The sequence below is a fragment of the Salvelinus fontinalis genome, unplaced genomic scaffold (genome assembly GCF_029448725.1).
Source record: "Salvelinus fontinalis isolate EN_2023a unplaced genomic scaffold, ASM2944872v1 scaffold_0041, whole genome shotgun sequence".
NCBI classification, from domain to species: Eukaryota; Metazoa; Chordata; class Actinopteri; order Salmoniformes; family Salmonidae; genus Salvelinus; species Salvelinus fontinalis.
In genome coordinates, this window is record NW_026600250.1 from 485,894 (window position 1) to 507,932 (window position 22,039).

The 22,039-nt window shown below is 45.1% G+C and overlaps 1 protein-coding gene across 1 annotated transcript; it reads left to right on the forward strand.

Moving 5' to 3' along the window:
* Nucleotides 1-638: 638 nt before the first annotated feature.
* LOC129842441 (zinc finger protein 501-like) lies at nt 639-19,304 on the forward strand. The gene is made up of 2 exons (XM_055911007.1): nt 639-1,229; nt 15,873-19,304. Exons 1-2 carry the CDS (start codon nt 911-913, stop codon nt 17,009-17,011), a joined length of 1,458 nt encoding a protein of 485 aa, XP_055766982.1. The 5' UTR covers nt 639-910; the 3' UTR covers nt 17,012-19,304.
* The last annotated feature ends 2,735 nt before the right edge of the window (nt 19,305-22,039 follow it).

Consider the following 22,039-nt stretch of genomic DNA (forward strand, 5'->3'; position numbering starts at 1 on the left):
AGCAGTATAGACCTAGTCTGTTCATTATATACATCTACATGATGTATTGTTACACCATGTAGGAGCAGTATAGACCTAGTCTGTTCATTATATACATCTACATGATGTATTGTTACACCATGTAGGAGCAGTATAGACCTAGTCTGTTCATTATTTACATCTACATGATGTATTGTTACACAATGTAGGAGCAGTATGGACCTAGTCTGTTCATTGTATACATCTACATGATGTATTGTTACACCATGTAGGAGCAGTATAGACCTAGTCTGTTCATTATATACATCTACATGATGTATTGTTACACCATATAGGAGCAGTATAGACCTAGTCTGTTCATTATATACATCTACATGATGTATTGTTACACCATGTAGGAGCAGTATGGACCAACAGTAGCTTGCTAATTATTTAGATTTAGTTTGACTTAATGAGACTGCTTTAAATGTGCTGTAGTAAACATTTTTTATTCGCACTAATCAATCAGCACATTCCTGTATTTGTACGTCTCAATATAATGGTATTATTTAATTAAATCCATTTACAATAATCTTTGTCTGAAAATAAAATATGATCCTCAACTGCGTTTCCCCTCCAGTCAGCAGACGGCGATGTGCGTCTTTCAGGCGACGCTGCCAGCGTGACGTATAATCTAGTGGACGGTTCTTCATAAACAGCTCGTCAACCACCTCGGTAGCTTGCTAGCCAACATAGCCGAAAGATTCAAGCTATTTATACGCTTTCGGTGTATATTACCGACTGTGTTTTCGACACACTTAGGTCGTATCTACTTGTTAACCTATTTCATTTAATATTACGTTATTTTGTATTAGTCAGCTATAGTAGCTGGCTGGTTAAGTTAGCACTAGCCTAGTCGCTAATGATAGCTAGCTAGCTAACATCCCCGAACATGAGCTCCCTAAACTACTCCACTCTCGTTGAAGAAGAGGTGATCTGCTGGGCGGAGAAAGAAGCTTTGGGGCTGAACATTGTCGTGAAAGAGGAGAAGGAAGAAGAGGATTTCACAGTAAAACAAGAAGTAGAAGGTGAGGCTGTTACAGTGAAAGAAGAAGAGAAAGACGTTACAGTGAAAGAAGAGGAAGACGTTACAGTGAAAGAGGAGGATGAGGAAGAGAAAGAAGTGGATGTAGTTTATGGAGTGAAGGAGGAAGGGGAGATTACTGTCACATTGAAAGATGAAGAGGAGATAGGAGATCTGATTAAAACCAGTAAGTACAGCCTTAAAATCGTTTTTTACTTTCGATATTCGGAGTTGGCTCATCAACCTCTTCAACGGAGGGCCCAGGATGATGACTGATATGTCTAGAATCAGACGACATAGAGAACAAGCTACCCCTTGTTTTCTCCGTTCCGTTTCCAAAAAGTGACTTAACATATATATTTGAGAAGGGTCTATCTGCTGACCGCAGACTGGGGGGCACGGCATGTATTGATGTTTTACTACACACCGTGCCCCCCAATAGTGCCATGTGAGAGTTGGGTTGGCTACACCAAAGATTATGGATATACTGACAAGACGTCTCGCCGCCCAAACAAGGGGAGTCGTTGTCCACAAAGCGGCACTGTGGGTTGTCTATCTCCCGCCTACCCTTTCTTTGGATTGGTGGATTAATCTTATTATTGTAATCTATTGTTTATATTATATGAGGGTGTTTGACGTCAACCGCCTGTATTCAATGGAGAGAGATGCTAAGCTACTAGCATGAATATGCATAGCGATCTGGAGACAACTCCTATAGTGTTTTTATCAAAGTTGTCGGTATGTCACGTGTCCACATAACTTAATCATTACGAAACTTCTTTCCACATTGGATTGATAATTGTTTTACTTGGATACAACCTACTGTATCCTACTGGCATGACCTAGAGAGTTACAACCTACTGTAGCCTACTGGCATGACCTAGAGAGTTACAACCTACTGTAACCTACTGGCATGACCTAGAGAGATTAAACTTACTGTAACCTACTGGCATGACCTAGAGAGATACAACCTACTGTAACCTACTGGCATGACCTAGAGAGATACCACCTACTGTAACCTACTGGCATGACCTAGAGAGATACAACCTACTGTAACCCACTGGCTTGACCTAGAGAGCTAAAGTTGTTCAATTCCTGGATTTTAAATGAATATTTTCCAGTAATAATGATAATTTATGTCTTCCTATCCACATGTGGGTTCCCTCTCCTTTGTCTTCCTCTCTACACCAATAACAGACAACTACTATGAGTCTCCCAATCACGGCCTTTTTTATTTTATTTTATTTCACCTTTATTTAACCAGGTAGGCTAGTTGAGAACAAGTTCTCATTTGCAACTGCGACCTGGCCAAGATAAAGCATAGCAGTGTGAACAGACAACAACACAGAGTTACACATGGAGTAAACAATAAACAAGTTAATAACATGGTAGAAAAATGAGAATCTATATACAATGTGTGCAAAAGGCATGAGGTAGGCAATAAATCGAGTAATTACAATTTAGCAGATTAACACTGGAGTGATAAATCATCAGATGATCATGTGCAAGAAGAGATACTGGTGTGCAAAAGAGCAGAAAAGTAAATAAATAAAAGCAGTATGGGGGTGAGGTAGGTCAATTGAGTGGGTAGTTTACAGATGGACTATGTACAGCTGCAGCGATCGGTTAGCTGCTCGGATAGCAGATTTTTAAAGTTGTTGAGGGAGATAAAAGTCTCCAACTTCAGAGATTTTTGCAATTCGTTCCAGTCGCAGGCAGCAGAGAACTGGAAGGAAAGGCGTCCAAATGAGGTTTTGGCTTTAGGGATGATCAGTGAGATACACCTGCTGGAGCGCGTGCTACGGGTGGGTGTAGCCATCGTGACCAGTGAACTGAGATAAGGCGGCACTTTACCTAGCATAGCCTTGTAGATGACCTGGAGCCAGTGGGTCTGACGACGAACATGTAGCGAGGGCCAGCCGACAAGGGCATACAGGTCACAGTGGTGGGTCGTATAAGGTGCTTTAGTAACAAAACGGATGGCACTGTGATAAACTGCATCCAGTTTGCTGAGTAGAGTATTGGAAGCTATTTTGTAGATGACATCGCCGAAGTCGAGGATCGGTAGGATAGTCAGTTTTACTAGGGTAAGTTTGGCGGCGTGAGTGAAGGAGGCTTTGTTGCGGAATAGAAAGCCGACTCTAGATTTGATTTTGGATTGGAGATGTTTGATATGAGTCTGGAAGGAGAGTTTGCAGTCTAGCCAGACACCTAGGTACTTATAGATGTCCACATATTCTAGGTCGGAACCGTCCAGGGTGGTGATGCTAGTCGGGCGTGCGGGTGCAGGCAGCGAACGGTTGAAAAGCATGCATTTGGTTTTACTAGCGTTTAAGAGCAGTTGGTGGCCACGGAAGGAGTGTTGTATGGCATTGAAGCTCGTTTGGAGGTTAGATAGCACAGTGTCCAAGGAAGGGCCGGAAGTATACAGAATGGTGTCGTCTGCATAGAGGTGGATCAGGGAATCGCCCGCAGCAAGAGCAACATCATTGATGTATACAGAGAAAAGAGTCGGCCCGAGAATTGAACCCTGTGGTACCCCCATAGAGACTGCCAGAGGACCGGACAACATGCCCTCCGATTTGACACACTGAACTCTGTCTGCAAAGTAGTTGGTGAACCAGGCAAGGCAGTCATAATGTGATATAGCCTGATACAGCCTCACATACGGCCTGATGTGATACAGCCTGGATTGGAACCAGGGACTGTAGTGACACCTCTTGCACTGAGATGCAGTGACTTAGACCGCTGCGTCCGTGTGTATGTTTAACTCTTTAACTGTACTAGAATGTTAAAAGGCCGCTAAAATTTTAAATATCGGTTATCGGTATCGTTTTTTGGGGGCAAGGAAAATATTGGCCAAAAATGTGATATCGGTGCATCCCATTATTCTAAAATTGATTATTATTTTTTTAAATCCTCATCAATCTACACACAATACCCCATAATGACATCACAATACCCCATAATGCCATCACAATACCCCATAATGCCATCACAATTGTAACAGTCCTGACCTGTTTTATGTTGTTTTTGTATGTGTTTAGGTCAGGGCATGTGTTTTGGGTGGGCAGTCTATGTTATCTGTTTCTATGTTGGTTTTGGTTGCCTGGTATGTGTCACGATCGTGTGGCGGATTAACGGACCAAAATGCAGCAGTTGGAAAATAAGCCATCTTCTTTTATTATAACACGAAGATGAACACGACACAAAAACACTTTAACAAAACAACAAAATGACCGTGAAGCTACAAACGTTGTGCACTTACACACACTGGCTACAAACGTTCTTACATAGACAATTACCCACAATCAATGAGAGCCTATGGTTACCCTAAATAAGGCTCCCAATCAGAGACAACCGAAATCAGCTGTCTCTAATTGGGAACTCATTCAGGTAACCATAGACTCTCCTAGATAACTAACCAACATAGACAACTCTAGACATATACACTCAACACAAAACCATCTACTACACCCCATAACCCCTTTACCAAATAAACACCCAAAACCAACAAAACATAAACATTCCCCATGTCACACCCTGACCTAACTAAAATAATAAAGAAAACAAAGAATAATAAGGCCAGGGCGTGACATAACCCCCCCCTTGAGGCGCGAACTCCGGGCGCACCATACACAGTCTAGGGGAGGGTCTGGGTGGGCTCCCCTCCACGGTGGCGGCTCCGGCTCTGGTCGTAGTCCCCACGTCACCACAGTACCTAACCACCTCCTAGGCCTCCTCCAAACGACCCCCCTCCACATTAACCCCATTGTATTAAGGGGCAGTTCCGGACTAAGGGACAGCTCCGGACTAAGGTCCAGTACCAGGGTAAGGGGCAGTACCAGGATCAGGGGCAGTACCAGGGTAAGGGGCAGTACCAGGGTAAGGGGCAGCACCAGGGTAAGGGGCAGCACCTGGGTAAGGGGCAGCTCCGGACTGAAGAATGGCAGCTCCGGACTGAGGGACTGCAGCTCCGGACTGAGGGATGGCCCATGGCTGGCTGACGGATCTGGCTGCTCATGGCTAGCTGACGGATCTGGCTGCTCATGGCTAGCTGACGGATCTGGCTGCTCATGGCTAGCTGACGGATCTGGCTGCTCATGGCTAGCTGACGGATCTGGCTGCTCATGGCTAGCTGACGGATCTGGCTGCTCATGGCTGGCTGACGGATCTGGCTGCTCATGGCTGGCTGACGGATCTGGCTGCTCATGGCTAGCTGACGGATCTGGCTGCTCATGGCTGGCTGACTGATCTGGCTGCTCCTGTCTGGTTGGCGGCTCTGGCAGATCCTGTCTGGTTGGCGGCTCTGGCAGATCCTGTCTGGTTGGCGGCTCTGGCAGATCCTGTCTGACGGACGGCTCTAGCGGCTCCTGTCTGGCTGGCGGCTCTAGCGGCTCCTGTCTGGCGGACGGCTCAGTGGGCTCATGGCAGACGGGCGGCTTTGCAGGCTCATGGCAGACGGGCGGCTTTGCAGGCTCATGGCAGACGGATGGCTCAGATGGCGCTGGGGAGACGGATGGCTCAGATGGCGCTGGGGAGACGGATGGCTCAGATGGCGCTGGGGAGACGGGCAGTTCAGTCATTGCTGTGCAGACGGCAGACTCCTGCCGGCTGAGGCGCACTGTAGGCCTGGTGCGTGGTGCCGGGACTGGTGGCACCGGGCTGGGGACACGCATCTCAGGGCTAGTGCGGGGAGCAGGAACAGGGCATACTGGACCCTGGGGACGCACATTAGGCCTAGTGCGTGGGGCCGGAACTGGTGGTACCGGACTGGGGACACGCATCTCAGGGCTAATGCGGGGAGCAGCAACAGGATGCACAGGACTCTGGAGACGCACAAGAGGCTTAGTGCGTGGTGCCGGAATTGGTGATACCGGGCTGGAGACACGCACCATAGGACGAGTGCGTGGAGGAGGAACAGGGCTCTGGAGACACACTGGAAGCCTGTTACGTGGTGTAGGCACTGGTGGCACTGAACTGGGGCGGGGAGGTGGCGCCGGAAATACCGGACCGTGCAGGCGTATTGGCTCCCTCGAGCATTGAGCCTGACCAACCTTACCTGGTTGAATGCTCCCCGTTGCCCGACCAGTGCGGGGAGGTGGAATAACCCGCACCGGGCTATGTAGGCGAACCGGGGACACCATGCGTAAGGCTGGTGCCATGTAAACCGGCCCGAGGAGACGCACTGGTGGCCAGATATGTAGGACCGGCTTCATGACATCCGGCTCAATACTCAATCTAGCCCTGCCAGTGCGGGGAGGTGGAATAACCCGCACCGGGCTATGCACACGTACAGGAGACACCGTGCGCTCTACTGCGTAACACGGTGTCTGCCCGTACTCTCGCTCTCCACGGTAATTACAGGGAGTAGGCGCAGGTTTCCTACCTGACTTCGCCACTCTCCCTTTAAGCCCCCCCCAAAGAAATTTTTTGGGTTTTCCCACAGGCTTCCTACCGCTTCGTCGTGCTGCCTCCATTCGCCGGTATCCCTCCTCGCACTGCGCCAGAGAATCCCAGGCGGGCTCCGGCACTCTCCCTGGGTTGATCGCCCACCTGTCGATCTCCTCCCACGTAGTGTAGCCCAGATCCTTTGTAGGTTCCTTTTCCTGTCTCCGAGCTAGCTCCTCATATCGCCGCCTCTCTGCTTTCGCTGCCTCCAGCTCAGCTTTGGGGCGGTTATATTCTCCTGGTACCTCCCGGTCTAAAATTTCCTCCCATGTCCATGAATCCTTGTATTTCTCCTGTTGCCGCTGGTCATGCCGCTTGGTCCTATGGTGGGTAATTCTGTCACGATCGTGTGGCGGATTAACGGACCAAAATGCAGCAGTTGGAAAATAAGCCATCTTCTTTTATTATAACACGAAGATGAACACGACACAAAAACACTTTAACAAAACAACAAAATGACCGTGAAGCTACAAACGTTGTGCACTTACACACACTGGCTACAAACGTTCTTACATAGACAATTACCCACAATCAATGAGAGCCTATGGTTACCCTAAATAAGGCTCCCAATCAGAGACAACCGAAATCAGCTGTCTCTAATTGGGAACTCATTCAGGTAACCATAGACTCTCCTAGATAACTAACCAACATAGACAACTCTAGACATATACACTCAACACAAAACCATCTACTACACCCCATAACCCCTTTACCAAATAAACACCCAAAACCAACAAAACATAAACATTCCCCATGTCACACCCTGACCTAACTAAAATAATAAAGAAAACAAAGAATAATAAGGCCAGGGCGTGACAGTATGGCTCTTAATTAGAGGCAGGTGTTTTGCGTTCTCCTCTAAGAGTCATATTTAGGTAGGGTGTTCTCACTGTTTGTTTGTGGGTGATTGTCTCCTGTTTCTGTGTCAATGTTACACCATACGGGATTGTTTCGGTTTGTTCGTGCGTTTATGTAGTCTGTTCCTGTGTCGGCGTGCTTCGTGTATTTGTAAGTTCGTTTGTTCAGGTCTGTCTACATCGTTTTGTTATTTTGTTAGTTATATCAAGTATAGTTCGTTTTCGTCTTAGTTTGGTCTGTTTTGTTTATTTAATAAATATCATGTATTCACAGCCCGCTGCGCCTTGGCTCGATCACTACACCTCCTCTTCTTATGAAGAGAGAGAGGAACGCCGTTACAGAATCACCCACCATTCCAGAGCCAAGCAGCGGAGTAATTGGAGTAAGGGACAGGAAAAGAAGGAGCAATGGACATGGGACGATATATTGGACGGAAAGGGTTGCTACACATGGGAGGAGATCCTGGCTGGTAGGGATCGCCTCCCATGGGAACAGCTGGAGGCACTGAGGAGAGCAGAGGCTACCGGAGAGAGGAACCGGAGCTATGAGGGAACGCGTCTGGCACGGAAGCCCAAAAAGCCTGTAAATAATTCCCAAAAATTTCTTGGGGGGGGGCTAGGAGGTAGTGGGCCATGGGCAGGTAGGAGACCTGCGCCCACTTCCCAGGCTTACCGTGGAGAGCGGGAGTACGGGCAGGCGCCGTGTTACGCAGTAGAGCGCACGGTGTCTCCTGTACGAGTGCATAGCCCAGTGCGGGTTATACCACCTCCCCGCACTGGTAGGGCTAGATTGGGTATTGAGCCAGGTGTCATGAGGCCGGCTCAACGTGTCTGGTCTCCAGTGCGTCTCCTCGGGCCGGCATACATGGCACCTGCCTTACGCATGGTTTCCCCGGTTCGCCTACATAGCCCGGTGCGGGTTATTCCACCTCCCCGCACTGGTCGGGCAACCGGGAGTATTCAACCAGGTAAGGTTGGGCAGGCTCAATGCTCAAGAGTGCCAGTACGCCTCCACGGTCCGGTATTTCCGGCGCCACCTCCCCGCCCCAGCCTAGTACCTACAGTGCCTACACTACGCACTAGGCTATCAGTGCGTCTCCTGAGCCCAGTTCCTCCTCCACGCACTCTCTCTGTAGTGCGTGTATCCAGTTCGGTGCCTCCAGTTCCGGCACCACGCACAAAGCCTCCTGTGCGTCTTCAGAGCCCTGTACACACTGTATCTTCTCCCCCTACTAATCCTGATGTGCTTGTCCTCAGCCCGGTGTCACCAGTGCCGGTACCTCGCATCAGGGATAGAGTAGGCTTTGAGAGTACAGTGTGCCCTGTCCCTGCTCCCCGCACTAGTAGGAAGGTGCTTATCCTTAGCCCGGTGCCTCCAGTTCCGGCACCACGCACCAGGTCTACAGTGCGCCGTATCCGGCCAGAGCCATCCGTCTCCCCAGCGCCATCTGAGCCATCCGTCTCCCCAGCGCCATCTGAGCCATCCGTCTCCCCAGCACCATCTGAGCCATCCGTCTCCCCAGCGCCATCTGAGCCATCCGTCTGCCATGAGCCTGCAAAGCCGCCCGTCTGCCATGAGCCTACAGAGCCGTCCGCCAGACAGGAGCCGCTAGAGCCGCCCGCCAGACAGGAGCCGCTAGAGCCGCCCGCCAGACAGGATCTGCCAGAGCCGCCAACCAGACAGGATCTGCCAGAGCCGCCAACCAGACAGGATCTGCCAGAGCCGCCAACCAGACAGGATCTGCCAGAGCCGCCAACCAGACAGGATCTGCCAGAGCCGCCAGCGAACCATGAGCGTCGAGAGCCGTCAGCCTGCCATGAGCGTCGAGAGCCGTCAGCCTGCCATGAGCGTCGAGAGCCGTCAGCCTGCCATGAGCGTCGAGAGCCGTCAGCCTGCCATGAGCGTCGAGAGCCGTCAGCCTGCCATGAGCGTCGAGAGCCGTCAGCCTGCCATGAGCGTCGAGAGCCGTCAGCCTGCCATGAGCGTCGAGAGCCGTCAGCCTGCATAGACCTGCCAGAGTCCCACAGCCGGGACCTGCCCCTTGTCCCGGTGCTGCCCCTTGTCCCGGTGCTGCCCCTTGTCCCGGTGCTGCCCCTTGTCCCGGTGCTGCCCCTTATCCCGGTGCTGCCCCTTGTCCCGGTGCTGCCCCTTGTCCCGGTGCTGCCCCTTGTCCCGGTGCTGCCCTTTATCCCGGTGCTGCCCCTTGTCCCGGTGCTGCCCCTTGTCCCGGTGCTGCCCCTTGTCCCGGTGCTGCCCCTTGTCCCGGTGCTGCCCCTTGTCCCGGTGCTGCCCCTTGTCCCGGTGCTGCCCCTTGTCCCGGTGCTGCCCCTTGTCCTGGTGCTGGTCGTTTATTTAGGGGATGTGAGTTTTAGGGTGGTCATTGGGAGGGGAAGACAGAAACGGGGAGTGACTATGGTGGTGTGGGGACAGCGTCCAGAGCCGGAACCACCACCGTGGTCAACTGCCCACCCAGACCCTCCCCTGGACTTTGTGCTGGTGCGCCCGGCGTTCGCACCTTGAGGGGGGGGGGTTCTGTAACAGTCCTGACCTGTTTTATGTTGTTTTTGTATGTGTTTTAGGTCAGGGCATGTGTTTTGGGTGGGCAGTCTATGTTATCTGTTTCTATGTTGGTTTTGGTTGCCTGGTATGGCTCTTAATTAGAGGCAGGTGTTTTGCGTTCTCCTCTAATTAAGAGTCATATTTAGGTAGGGTGTTCTCACTGTTTGTTTGTGGGTGATTGTCTCCTGTGTCTGTGTCGATGTTACACCATACGGGAATGTTTCGGTTTGTTCGTGCGTTTATGTAGTCTGTTCCTGTGTCGGCGTGCTTCGTGTATTTGTAAGTTCGTTTGTTCAGGTCTGTCTACATCGTTTTGTTATTTTGTTAGTTATATCAAGTATAGTTCGTTTTCGTCTTAGTTTGGTCTGTTTTGTTTATTTAATAAATATCATGTATTCACAACCCGCTGCGCCTTGGCTCGATCACTACTCCTCCTCTTCTTATGAAGAGAGAGAGGAACGCCGTTACAACAATACCCCATAATGACATCACAATACCCCATAATGCCATCACAATACCCCATAATGACATCACAATACCCCATAATGACATCACAATACCCCATAATGACATCACAATACCCCATAATGCCAAATCAAAAACAGGTTTAGATTTTTTGCAAATGTATTAAAAATATTCCCCAGGATAACTAGTCTCAGAGTAATGTTAGATCCCAGGATAACTAGTCTCGGAGTAATGTATGATCCCAGGATAACTAGTCTGAGAGTAATGTTAGATCCCAGGATAACTAGTCTGAGTAATGTAAGATCCCAGGATAACTAGTCTCAGAGTAATGTTAGATTCCAGGATAACTAGTCTCAGAGTAATGTTAGATCCCAGGATAACTAGTCTCAGAGTAATGTAAGTCTCAGATAGTTTTAACCCATTACAGTCTAAGCCCTGTCTGAGGGGGAGGTTCTTCTAAGCTATATGGAATTGTTTTAAGGTTTAAACAACATGAAGGGCTTCCCCTGTATTGTACTGTTTTATAAGGTTATACCAAGGATCATTTTTCTATTTGATTTTGAACTGTAAGACCCATGGAAGTATCAACAAAAAATATTTATCCATACTGCTATAACCCATACTAACACATTGGATAACATTCACAACATGGAACAACAGTAACCATAGTAACACATTGGATAACATTCACAACAGTGAACAACAGTAACCATAGTAACACATTGGATAACATTCACAACATGGAACAACAGTAACCATAGTAACACATTGGATAACATTCACAACATGGAACAACAGTAACCATAGTAACATTGTTTCCCCCAGAACATCTAAAGGAAGTTTGTTCTGAAGTGTCTGTCTGATATCTAAGAGATGTAAAAAATTATATCTATATTTTTTACATGTCTTTAAGTCTTTAACCCCCTTTTTGTCACTTGTCTTTCCACATTTTGTTACATTACAGCCTTATTCTACAATGGATTAAATAAATAAAAATCCTCATCAGTCTACACACAATACCCCGTAATGACAAAGAGAAAATAGGTTTGGAGAAAAAACGTCACATTTATTAAAAATAAAAAACAGAAATACCTTATTTACATAAGTATTCAGACCCTTTGCTATGAGACTTGAAATTGACCTCGGGTGCATACTGTTTCCATTGATCATTGTTAAGATGTTTCTACAACTTGATTGGAGTCCACCTGTGGTAAATTCAATTGATTGACATGATTTGGAAAGGCACGCACCTGTCTGGCTACCACAGCGTTCTGAAGCGATACGCCATCCCATCTGGTTTGGCTTAGTGGGACTATCATTTGTTTTTCAACAGGACAATGACCCAACACACCTCCAGGCTGTGTAAGAGCTATTTGACCAAGAAGGAGAGTGATGGAGTGCTGCATCAGATAACCTGGCCTTCACAATCACCTGACCTCAACCCAATTGAGATGGTTTGGGATGAGTTGGACCACAGAGTGAAGTAAAAGCAGGCAACAAGTGCTCAGCATATGTGGGAACTCCTTCAAGACTGTTGGAAAAGCATTCCAGGTGAAGCTGGTTGAGAGAATGCCAAGAGTGTGCAAAGCTGTCATCAAGGTGGCTATATTTTGAATTGTTCACCACTTTTTGTTGGTTACTACATGATTCCGTATGTTTTATTTCATAGTTTTGATTTCGTCACTATTATTCTACAATGTAGATCAAATGGTAAAACAAATCATTATAACCCTTGAATGAGTAGGTGTGTCCAAACTTTTGACTGGTACTGTAAATCTCATGAATGTTTTTACATTCAGTTACATGAAGTCACTTTCTTACCACTTCTTCCATAGTCAAACATGTAAGGAAAGATTTTTTTAAATCAAAAGGGATGCTGTCAAAAATGTATTGAATTAAAATGGATTTACCCAGCATGCAAAGCACTACAGCCACTCTGTGATGACCAGTTCTTATCTTTTATTGGGGGATCAAGTCTAGATTAAACCTCATAGGAAGACAGTTTTATCATGTGGAGGTTTCATTTAGGTCTCTGTTTAACGACATACTCTGTGTGTCTTTGCAAGGAGAGGAACCAGACTCTCACTCTGACAGCGGGAAGAATCCTTCAGGGGAACCAGACCCAGAGACGCCCAAACCAGCAAGACAACACCACTGCTCCCACTGTGAAAATAGTTTTTGCTGGTTAGGGAACCTAAAACTGCATGAGAGGACACACGCCGGAGAAAAGCCTTTCCAATGTTCCCAGTGTGGAAAGAGTTTTACTAAGATAGGGCACTTGAAAGCTCATGAGAGGATACACACAGGAGAAAAGCCTTTCCAATGCTCCCAGTGTAGAAAGAGTTTTACCATGTTAACTAACCTGAAAAGGCATGAGAGAATACACACAGGAGAAAAGCATTTTCTGCTCCCAAAAATAGATTTTCACGAATAGCTCATGAGAGGATACAGAGGAGAAAAGCCTTTCCAATGCTTCACAGATGAAAGCAGGTTCACACTGAGCATGTGACAGACGTGACAAGAGTCTGGAGACGCCGTGGAGAATGTTCTGCTGCCTGCAACATCCTCTAGCATGACCGGTTTGGTGGTGGGTCAGTCATGGTGTGGGGTGGCATTTCTTTGGGGGGGCCGCACAGCCCTCCATGTGCTCGCCAGAGGTAGCGAGATGAGATCCTCAGACCCCTTGTGAGAACATATGCTGGTGCGGTTGGCCCTGGGTTCCTCCTAATACAAGACAATGCTAGACCTCATGTGGTTGGAGTGTGTCAGCAGTTCCTGCAAGAGGAAGGCATTGATGCTATGGACTGGCCCGCCCGTTCCCCAGACCTGAATCCAATTGAGCACATCTGGGACATCATGTCTCGCTCCATCCACCAACGCCACGTTGCACCACAGACTGTCCAGGAGTTGGCGGATGCTTTAGTCAGGTCTGGGAGGAGATGCCTCAGGAGACCATCCTCCACCTCATCAGGAGCATGCCCAGGCGTTGTAGGGAGGTCATACAGGCCACACACACTACTGAGCCTCATCTTGACTTGTTTACAATTGGCTCATTCATCCCCCTCCTCTCCTCTGTAACTATTCCCCAGGTCGTTGCTGCAAATGAGAACGTGTTCTCAGTCAACTTACCTGGTAAAATAACGGTAAATTAAATTAAGGACATTACATCAAAGTTGGATCAGCCTGTAGTGTGGTTTTCCACTTTAATTTTGAGTGTGACTCCAAATCCAGACCTCCATGGATTGCTAAATTTGATTTCCATTGATTATTTTTGTGTGATTTTGTTGTCAGCACATTCAACTATGTAAAGAAAAAAGTATTTAATAAGAATATTTCATTCAGATCTAGGATTTGTTATTTTAGTGTTCCCTTTATTTTTTTGAGCAGTGTATATACATATATATAGTCTGTTCAACCTCTCTTTCGTGTCGTCCGAGATTCCTAAAGATTGTAAAGCTGTCGTGGTCATCCCCCTCTTCAAAAGGGGTGACACTCTAGACCCAAACTGTTACAGACCTATATCCATCCTGCCCTGCCCTTCTAAGGTCTTCGAAAGCCAAGTTAACAAACAGATTACCGACCATTTCGAATCCCACCGTACCTTCTCCGCTATGCAATCTGGTTTCAGAGCTGGTCATGGGTGCACGTCAGCCACGCTCAAGGTACTAAACGATATCAGAACCGCCATCGATAAAAGACAGTACTGTGCAGCCGTCTTCATCGACCTGGCCAAGGCTTTCGACTCTGTCAACCACCGTATTCTTATCGGCAGACTCAACAGCCGATAAGAACAACCGATCAATCAACAACCGATCGCTGCCCACACCCGTCCGACTAGCATCACTACTCTGCACGGTTCTTTCTTAGAATATGTGGACAACTATAAATATCTAGGTGTCTGGCTAGACTGTAAACTCTCCTTCCAGACTAATAATAAGCATTTCCAATCCAAAATTAAATCTAGAATTGGCTTCCTATTTCGCAACGAAACCTCCTTCACTCACACTGCCAAACATACCCTCGTAAAACTGACTATCCTACCGATCCTTGACTTTGCCGATTTCATTTTCAAAATAGCCTCCAACACTATACATAGCAAACTGGATACAGTCTATCACAGTGCCTCCCGTTTTGTCACCAAAGCCCCATATACCACTGCTCTCGTCGGCTGGCCCTTGCTACATATTCGTCGCCAAACCCACTGTCTCCAGGTCATCCATAAGTCTTTGCTAGGCCGCCTTAACTCAGAATACTGGTCACCATAGCAACACCCACCCATAGCACACGCTCCAGGAAGTATATCTCACTGGTCATCCACAAAACCAACACCTACTTTGGCCACCTTTCCTTCCAGTTCTCTGCTGCCAATGACTGGAACGAAGTGCAAAAATTGCTGAAGCTGGAGACTCTCCCTCACTAACTTTAAGCATCAGCTATCTGAGCAGCTTACCGATCGCTGCAGCTGTACACAGCCCATCTGTAAATAGCCCATCCAATTGCCTACCTCATCCCCATGTTTTATTAACTTTTTTTGCTCTTTTGCACACCAGTATTTCTACTTGCACATCATCATCTGCACATCTATCACTCCAGTGTTAATTTGTAATTACTTCACTACTATGACCTATTTATTGCCTTACCTCCTTACTCCATTTGCACACACTGTATATAGATGTTTCTATTGTGTTATTGACTGTACGTTTGTTTATCCCAAGTGTATGTAACTCTGTGTTGTTTTTGTCGCACTGCTTTGCTTTATCTTGGCAGGTCACAGTTGTAAATGAGAACTTGTTCTCAACTGGCCACCTGGTTAAATAAAGGTGAAATACAAAGAAAACTTAACTTTACCCAAATGTATACTGTCATTTACGCGGTTCTTCAATAATTACACATAATTCTTAATACTGTAGCAAACATTTTTATTAAGCAGGACATTCAAACGAGCCTTACAATTATAATCCAAAGTAGTGTGAAATGTACTCATAATCAACCTGGAAATAGAGGTTACTCCCCGGAGTTTTCCCCCATTCACATTCAGAATACATTGTGAAAAACTAAAAGCTTTGCTCACCATTTTTGCTCCAGGCAGATATACTACATCCATAACTTGTGGTTTCCTCATTAGCAGATATACTACATCCATTACTATCGGTTTCCTCATTAGCAGGGAGGTGTTTCTGCAATCAAATTGTGTGCGCATCGCCCTTGTGCCGCAATTTTATTAAACACAGAAAAGGGCCTATATTGGAGACCAAAGTCGTCTGGCACACTGCTTAGTTTCAACAACATGAATAACTTATTTCTAGTCTACAATCATCGATGTTACTACTAAAATATGACTATTCTTGCTCATTTTAAGACAATTGTCAAATAATTTTAACATTCATTACAGAAATCAATTGTTGTACAACATCATGGCTACGCTGTTGGCATCACCTTTTACAGTGGATTTCCACTGTTGTGGACCTTTAATCATCTGACTTTGTTGTTCACACAGGAGAGATACGGGACTATCGTGGATCCTCTGGGGAGCCTCAACAACCTCATGATGCTGACGAGGCAGAGAAGAGTCTCTCCCGATCAGAACGCCTCAATAAACACCAGCAGAGATCCACAGGGAAGAGAACTCACTGCTGCTCTGACTGTGGGAAGAGATTCACCTCATCAGGCATTAAAATTCATCAAAGGATCCACACAGGAGAGAAATCTAATAGCTGTGATCAATGTGGGAAGAGTTTTACTACATCTGGCTCTCTGACAGTACACCAGAGAATACACACAGGAGATAAACCTTATAGCTGTGATCAATGTGGGAAGAGTTTTGTTACATCTAGCAATCTGACTATACACCAGAGAACACACACAGGAGAGAAACCTTATAGTTGTGATCAATGTGGGAAGAGTTTTGTTACATCTAGCAATCTGACTATACACCAGAGAACACACACAGGAGAGAAACCTTATAGCTGTGATCAATGTGGGAAGAGTTTCACTACTTCTGGCTATCTGACAGTGCACCAGAGAACACACACAGGAGAGAAATCGTATAGCTGTGATCAATGTGGGAAGAGTTTTTGTCAGTCTAGTGATCTGACAGTGCACCAGAGAACACACACAGGAGAGAAACCTTATAGCTGTGATCAATGTGGGAGGAGTTTTACTACATCTGGCTCTCTGACTTTACACCAGAGAACACACACAGGAGATGAACTTTATAGCTGTGATCAATGTGGGAAGAGTTTTGTTAAATCTGACCAGCTCACAGTACACCAGAGAATACACACAGGCGAGAAACCCTATAGCTGTGATCAATGTGGGAAGAGTTTTACTACATCTGGCTCTCTGACTGTACACCAGAGAACACACACAGGAGAGAAACCTTATAGCTGTGATCAATGTGGGAAGAGTTTTGGTCAATCTAGCCAGCTGACTGCACACCAGAGAACACACACAGGAGAGAAACCTTATAGCTGTGGTCAATGTGGGAAGAGTTTTGGTCAATCTAGCCAGCTGACAATACACCAGAGAACACACACAGGAGATAAATCTTATAGCTGTGATCAATGTGGGAAGAGATACTCTGGTAAAAGATCTCTGATCAAACATCAGAAAATACATGAAGGAGTTTTTTCATGATATCAATTAAATAATTAAATGATGTCACAATGTAGATTACTGGAATCACAATGCAACACTTCAAACTGTTTCTGCATATTGGTTATTGATTTGGACACGTTAAAACTGTGTTTTGACATTGCACTATTCCCATTTATCAAAATGTCATTCAAAAGACGTTGAAAATAAGACTATCCTCGACGTCCAATATATTTTCGGTTGTAGTTGAAACTGAAAGTTGAAAAGATGTCTTTTCGGGTCGTTTTTTCAATGACTTGAAAACAGCTTAATTTCAACATACTTATACACCTATAATGAATTTTTATTAACAATCTGACATCACTCCAGTATTTCTTTACAACATTCAAATGCTAATTGTCTTTATTCCACTACTGAAGAAGCATGACTCAAATCACCTCATATATTCAAACATTCAGCCTGACAAAAGATACATGTTTTATTATTCCATGCCTCACCATTAAGTTAATTATTGCCAATACTAATAACAAAGGAGTGTACATTTGGTTTTGATATTTCATATTATGTAACATTTAGTAATCATAGTTATTCATGCAACCAACTTGACATTTTTGGGTCCAATTATATTGACATTGTTACCCTGCTTTTATATCCAACAACATGCCTATCTAGTGAACCCTGAAAAGAGGGAGAAGCTCCGCAGTGAGGTGGAAAGTTACTACGGATATCGCAGGAGTTTCCTCTTGAAATCAGACATGTCCGTGGTAAGGACAACTTGGTTGCTGATTATCTCAAGGGTGGGCAGTCAAATAGATTTGTGTTTTGCATTTAGCCAGTGAGTTACCATGATCACAATTTATTTTGACACGTTTTTCTGTGTTGTATATTAGTTTTATCTCTTATTCTTTTCTGTATATATTTTTTAAACTGCACTGTTGGGGGCTCGTAAGTATGAGTTCCAGTGTTGTATCCAGCGCATGTGACTAATACAATTTGATTTGAGTTTTGTTTGGGCTCGTTCCAAGGGGACGAGAGTTCTAGAAGCTAGTGAGTTTTAGGAAGACGAGAGTTCTAGAAGCTAGTGGGTTTTAGGAAGACGAGAGTTCTAGAAGCTAGTGGGTTTTAGGAAGACGAGAGTTCTAGAAGCTAGTGAGTTTTAGGAAGACAAGAATTCTAGAAGCTAGTGAGTTTTAGGATTCTATAGAAAGAAAAAGTAGAAAAAAATAATACGATTGTATATCATTATTTAGAAATATGTATTTTTTTCTTGTTTTTAAATGTTGACAGCCAGTAGACACCATGTTTATATTGTAGAAGGTGAAGCATTGTAGATGATTATGTGAAATGGAAGTTGTGGAGATACTCTGAATGATTGGCTATGAAAAGCCAACTGACATTTACTTCTGAGGTGCAGATCTGTTGCATCTTCAACAACCACTGTGATTACTGTGATTATTATTATTTGACCATGCTGGTCATTTATGAACATTTGAACATCTTGGCCATGTTCTGTTATAATCTCCACCCGGCACAGCCAGAAGAGGACTGGCCACCCCTCAGAGCCTGATTCCTCTCTAGGTTTCTTCCCAGGTTCTTGTCTTTCTAGAGAGTTTTTCCTAGCCACCGTGCTTCTACACCTGCATTGCTTGCTGTCAGGGGTTTTAGGCTGGGTTTCTGTACAGCACTCTGTGACATCAGCTGATGTGAGAAGGGCTTTATAAATACATTTGATTGATTGTACAACTGAATGCATTCAACTGAAATGTGTCTTGGGAGCACTGATTGGTGTCACCTCGTTAGTCAGTATGTGTTACACCTGTGCTGGCTTGTCCATCTCGTTAGTGGGAAGGTGTTTCACCTGAGCCGGTCCAGGTTCTATTTAAGAGTGTCTGGCCCAGTGCTCCAGTTGTCTTGATAGATGTGGAGAGTCAACACCTGTAGTTGCTCCACCTTTTTGGTTTGCTTCCTGTCTTTAAGTTTGGTGTGGGTTTTTCATTTGTTTTCCTCTTCTTGGGCAGATTTAGTGGGTCTCATGGTGGGTGTCTTTTAGGTCCCAGTTGTTGTTACTAGTCAACTTTCATTGGACACCCCCATAGTGTCTTTCAGAGCCCCTCCTAAAAAACAAGCTTATATTTTTGGATTGGATATTTTAATATTTTAATCAATGGCATTTCCTTAGGATGCTCATTAGTCTTTAAGTTGGTATTATTGTTTTTTATCCTCTTATGTTTGTGTTTCTAAATATTTCTGTTTATTTTCTTAGTTTTTTTCTGTGAAGCCATTGTGTTGCATCCATGTCTGACATGTGCTTTATAAATAAAGCTTGATTTAAAAATATCAACAGACTCTTGGTCCATCTTAGTATGAAAAACAGCATCACTTTTCCAGCCTGCTGAAGGCGTGGTGGAGTGGTAAACACCACGCCCGGCTCTACCAGGGGCTTGAGGTGGTCTCCCACAGCTCTGCTTATGTCATGTTCTGTGGCCTTGCAGTTCCATTTCTTGACTGCCCTTGCAACACAGAAAGAAACATATTTAGTCATATTATATAAAACACTCAAAGTAATGGATGTGGAGCATCTATGGCCTCAGTTACACCTGGCACCTAAATGTGACTTCTGTCATCAGATCACTCCAAGCTCCATTAGGTTCAGATCTAACAGGATGGGCCTTTGACATAGTCAGGCCACTGAATATAAATAAGCAACTTAAAGAGGTGGGGTGAATGAGTGGGGAAAAGTACATTCTACACAAATGACCTTCATAATAGCAAAGAACAAATGTGTGTGCCTGAGGGGAAATTAACTTTCATACAGCCAAATGGGGTGAGAAATTACACCAATATGAGTGGACAATTTGCACTAATGTAGATAAACATAGATGATGGAACATATTCCCTTTAGCTGACGTGATGAACCACTAAGGGGACATAAATGTTTACCATCTAAACCATGTGTGACCTCTCACCTCTCTGGCTGTAGAAGTGTTCTTCCTAACCAGTCCCTCAACAGCTCCCTGACTGAGCTCCACCCTCACTGGGTCTTCAGAGGAGAGGAAGGCTCAGGAGGGATGGAAGGATGAATGGATCAGTCAATCAATAAAGTGTAGAGCTGCTGTCTATGCTGTCTGACAAAATCACTACTTTAGTAGTTCATTGAAGGAAATCAGGCTTTATGACTGCTGAATACCAACTATCTATCACTTAGATAATGTATTTTCAATTTCAGGTAGAGATACATCATTGGGATGTCCCAAGCCCATTGAAGTTTACATTTAAAATGGTTAAGGTAGGGGTTAGGGGTTAGGGTAGGGATGTCCCAAGGATCCCTGATTGCATTGACCATCGTGCATTCTTCTGTCTCTTTTACAGAGCAGGTGTAAAAGAAACACAGACAAGCCAAGTAGGCACGCAGTGGATTATGGTCACTGTAGTTAAATACGTTTTATGCGCTAAACTATGTAGAATATTGGCCTGTTAGAAACTACAACTCCCTACTACATCACACAGTTCAGGCTGGGTCTGATTTATCTCTAGAGAAACTACAACTCCCTACTACATCACACAGTTCAGGCTGGATCTGATTTATCTCTAGAGAAACTACAACTCCCTACTACATCACACAGTTCAGGCTGGGTCTGATTTATCTCAAGAGAAACTACAACTCCCTACTACATCACACAGTTCAGGCTGGGTCTGATTTATCTCTAGAGAAACTACAACTCCCTACTACATCACACAGTTCAGGCTGGGTCTGATTTATCTCTAGAGAAACTACAACTCCCTACTACATCACACAGTTCAGGCTGGATCTGATTTATCTCTAGAGAAACTACAACTCCCTACTACATCACACAGTTCAGTCTGGGTCTGATTTATCTCTAGAGAAACTACAACTCCCTACTACATCACACAGTTCAGGCTGGGTCTGATTTATCTCTAGAGAAACTACAACTCCCTACTACATCACACAGTTCAGTCTGGATCTGATTTATCTCTAGAGAAACTACAACTCCCTACTACATCACACAGTTCAGGCTGGGTCTGATTTATCTCTAGAGAAACTACAACTCCCTACTACATCACACAGTTCAGTCTGGGTCTGATTTATCTAGAGAAACTACAACTCCCTACTACATCACACAGTTCATGCTGGATCTGATTTATCTCTAGACTAGTTCCAGACACACCCTCTAGACAGACAGGCCAAAGGCGCTTGCTTGCCCCAATTCAGGGAACCGTTGATCTACTTCAGAGGAACTGTGTCTAGAGTGATTTCCTGTTGTTTTGACACCTCACTAGAAGACTAGAATAACTAGAAGCTGACTGCCCAGTTCAACATCAGTTCACCGTCTCACCTCATACTGTATTGGAGCAGCAGCAGCTGACTTGATCGTTGATGCTAATCATCATGTACTAGGACTGGAGACCACAGCAGCGATTCTGTTCTACCTTTTCAATGAGGCAGGGGTGAGGACATCATCCTGCTATTTTGACAGTCCCTGAAGGACAATACAGAAGAGGTATTTTCTCTTATTCCTTCCCTTTCTCTAATGTATTTTGTAATAAAATGATCAAGTGTAGTAAGATCATTGCTTTACTTTCCTAGGACTGGAGACCACAGCAGTGATTCTGCTCTTGCCCTACCTCTTCAATGAGGACCCGAGTGGCCTTTATGTCCGTGACAAGGTATGCCTATGCACCAATCACCCGTTTCTTCATGAACAAGAAATAAGCACTATACAAAGTAAATGGATTATTTATTATGGTCTGACATGTCTGCAGAAATGTTGCAATTTTGTAATGTGTTTTTTTTGTGTAAATTGTTTTGTAAATATTAGTTCACATTTGTGGTGCCACTAAATAAACAATTAATTACTTAAATCCATATTGTTATTATTATTCCCCCCCAAAAAAATAGAATGGAGGAAAGAAATAAAATAGTTATTAAAATATGTTTTTGTAATGCAGGGAGGGTGGACAGGGAGTTCAAAAATGAACCCCAAAAGATTCTTTGAGGAACCATTATAAGGGGTTCTTCAAATAGCTTATAGGGGTTTCCCACAAAAGGTT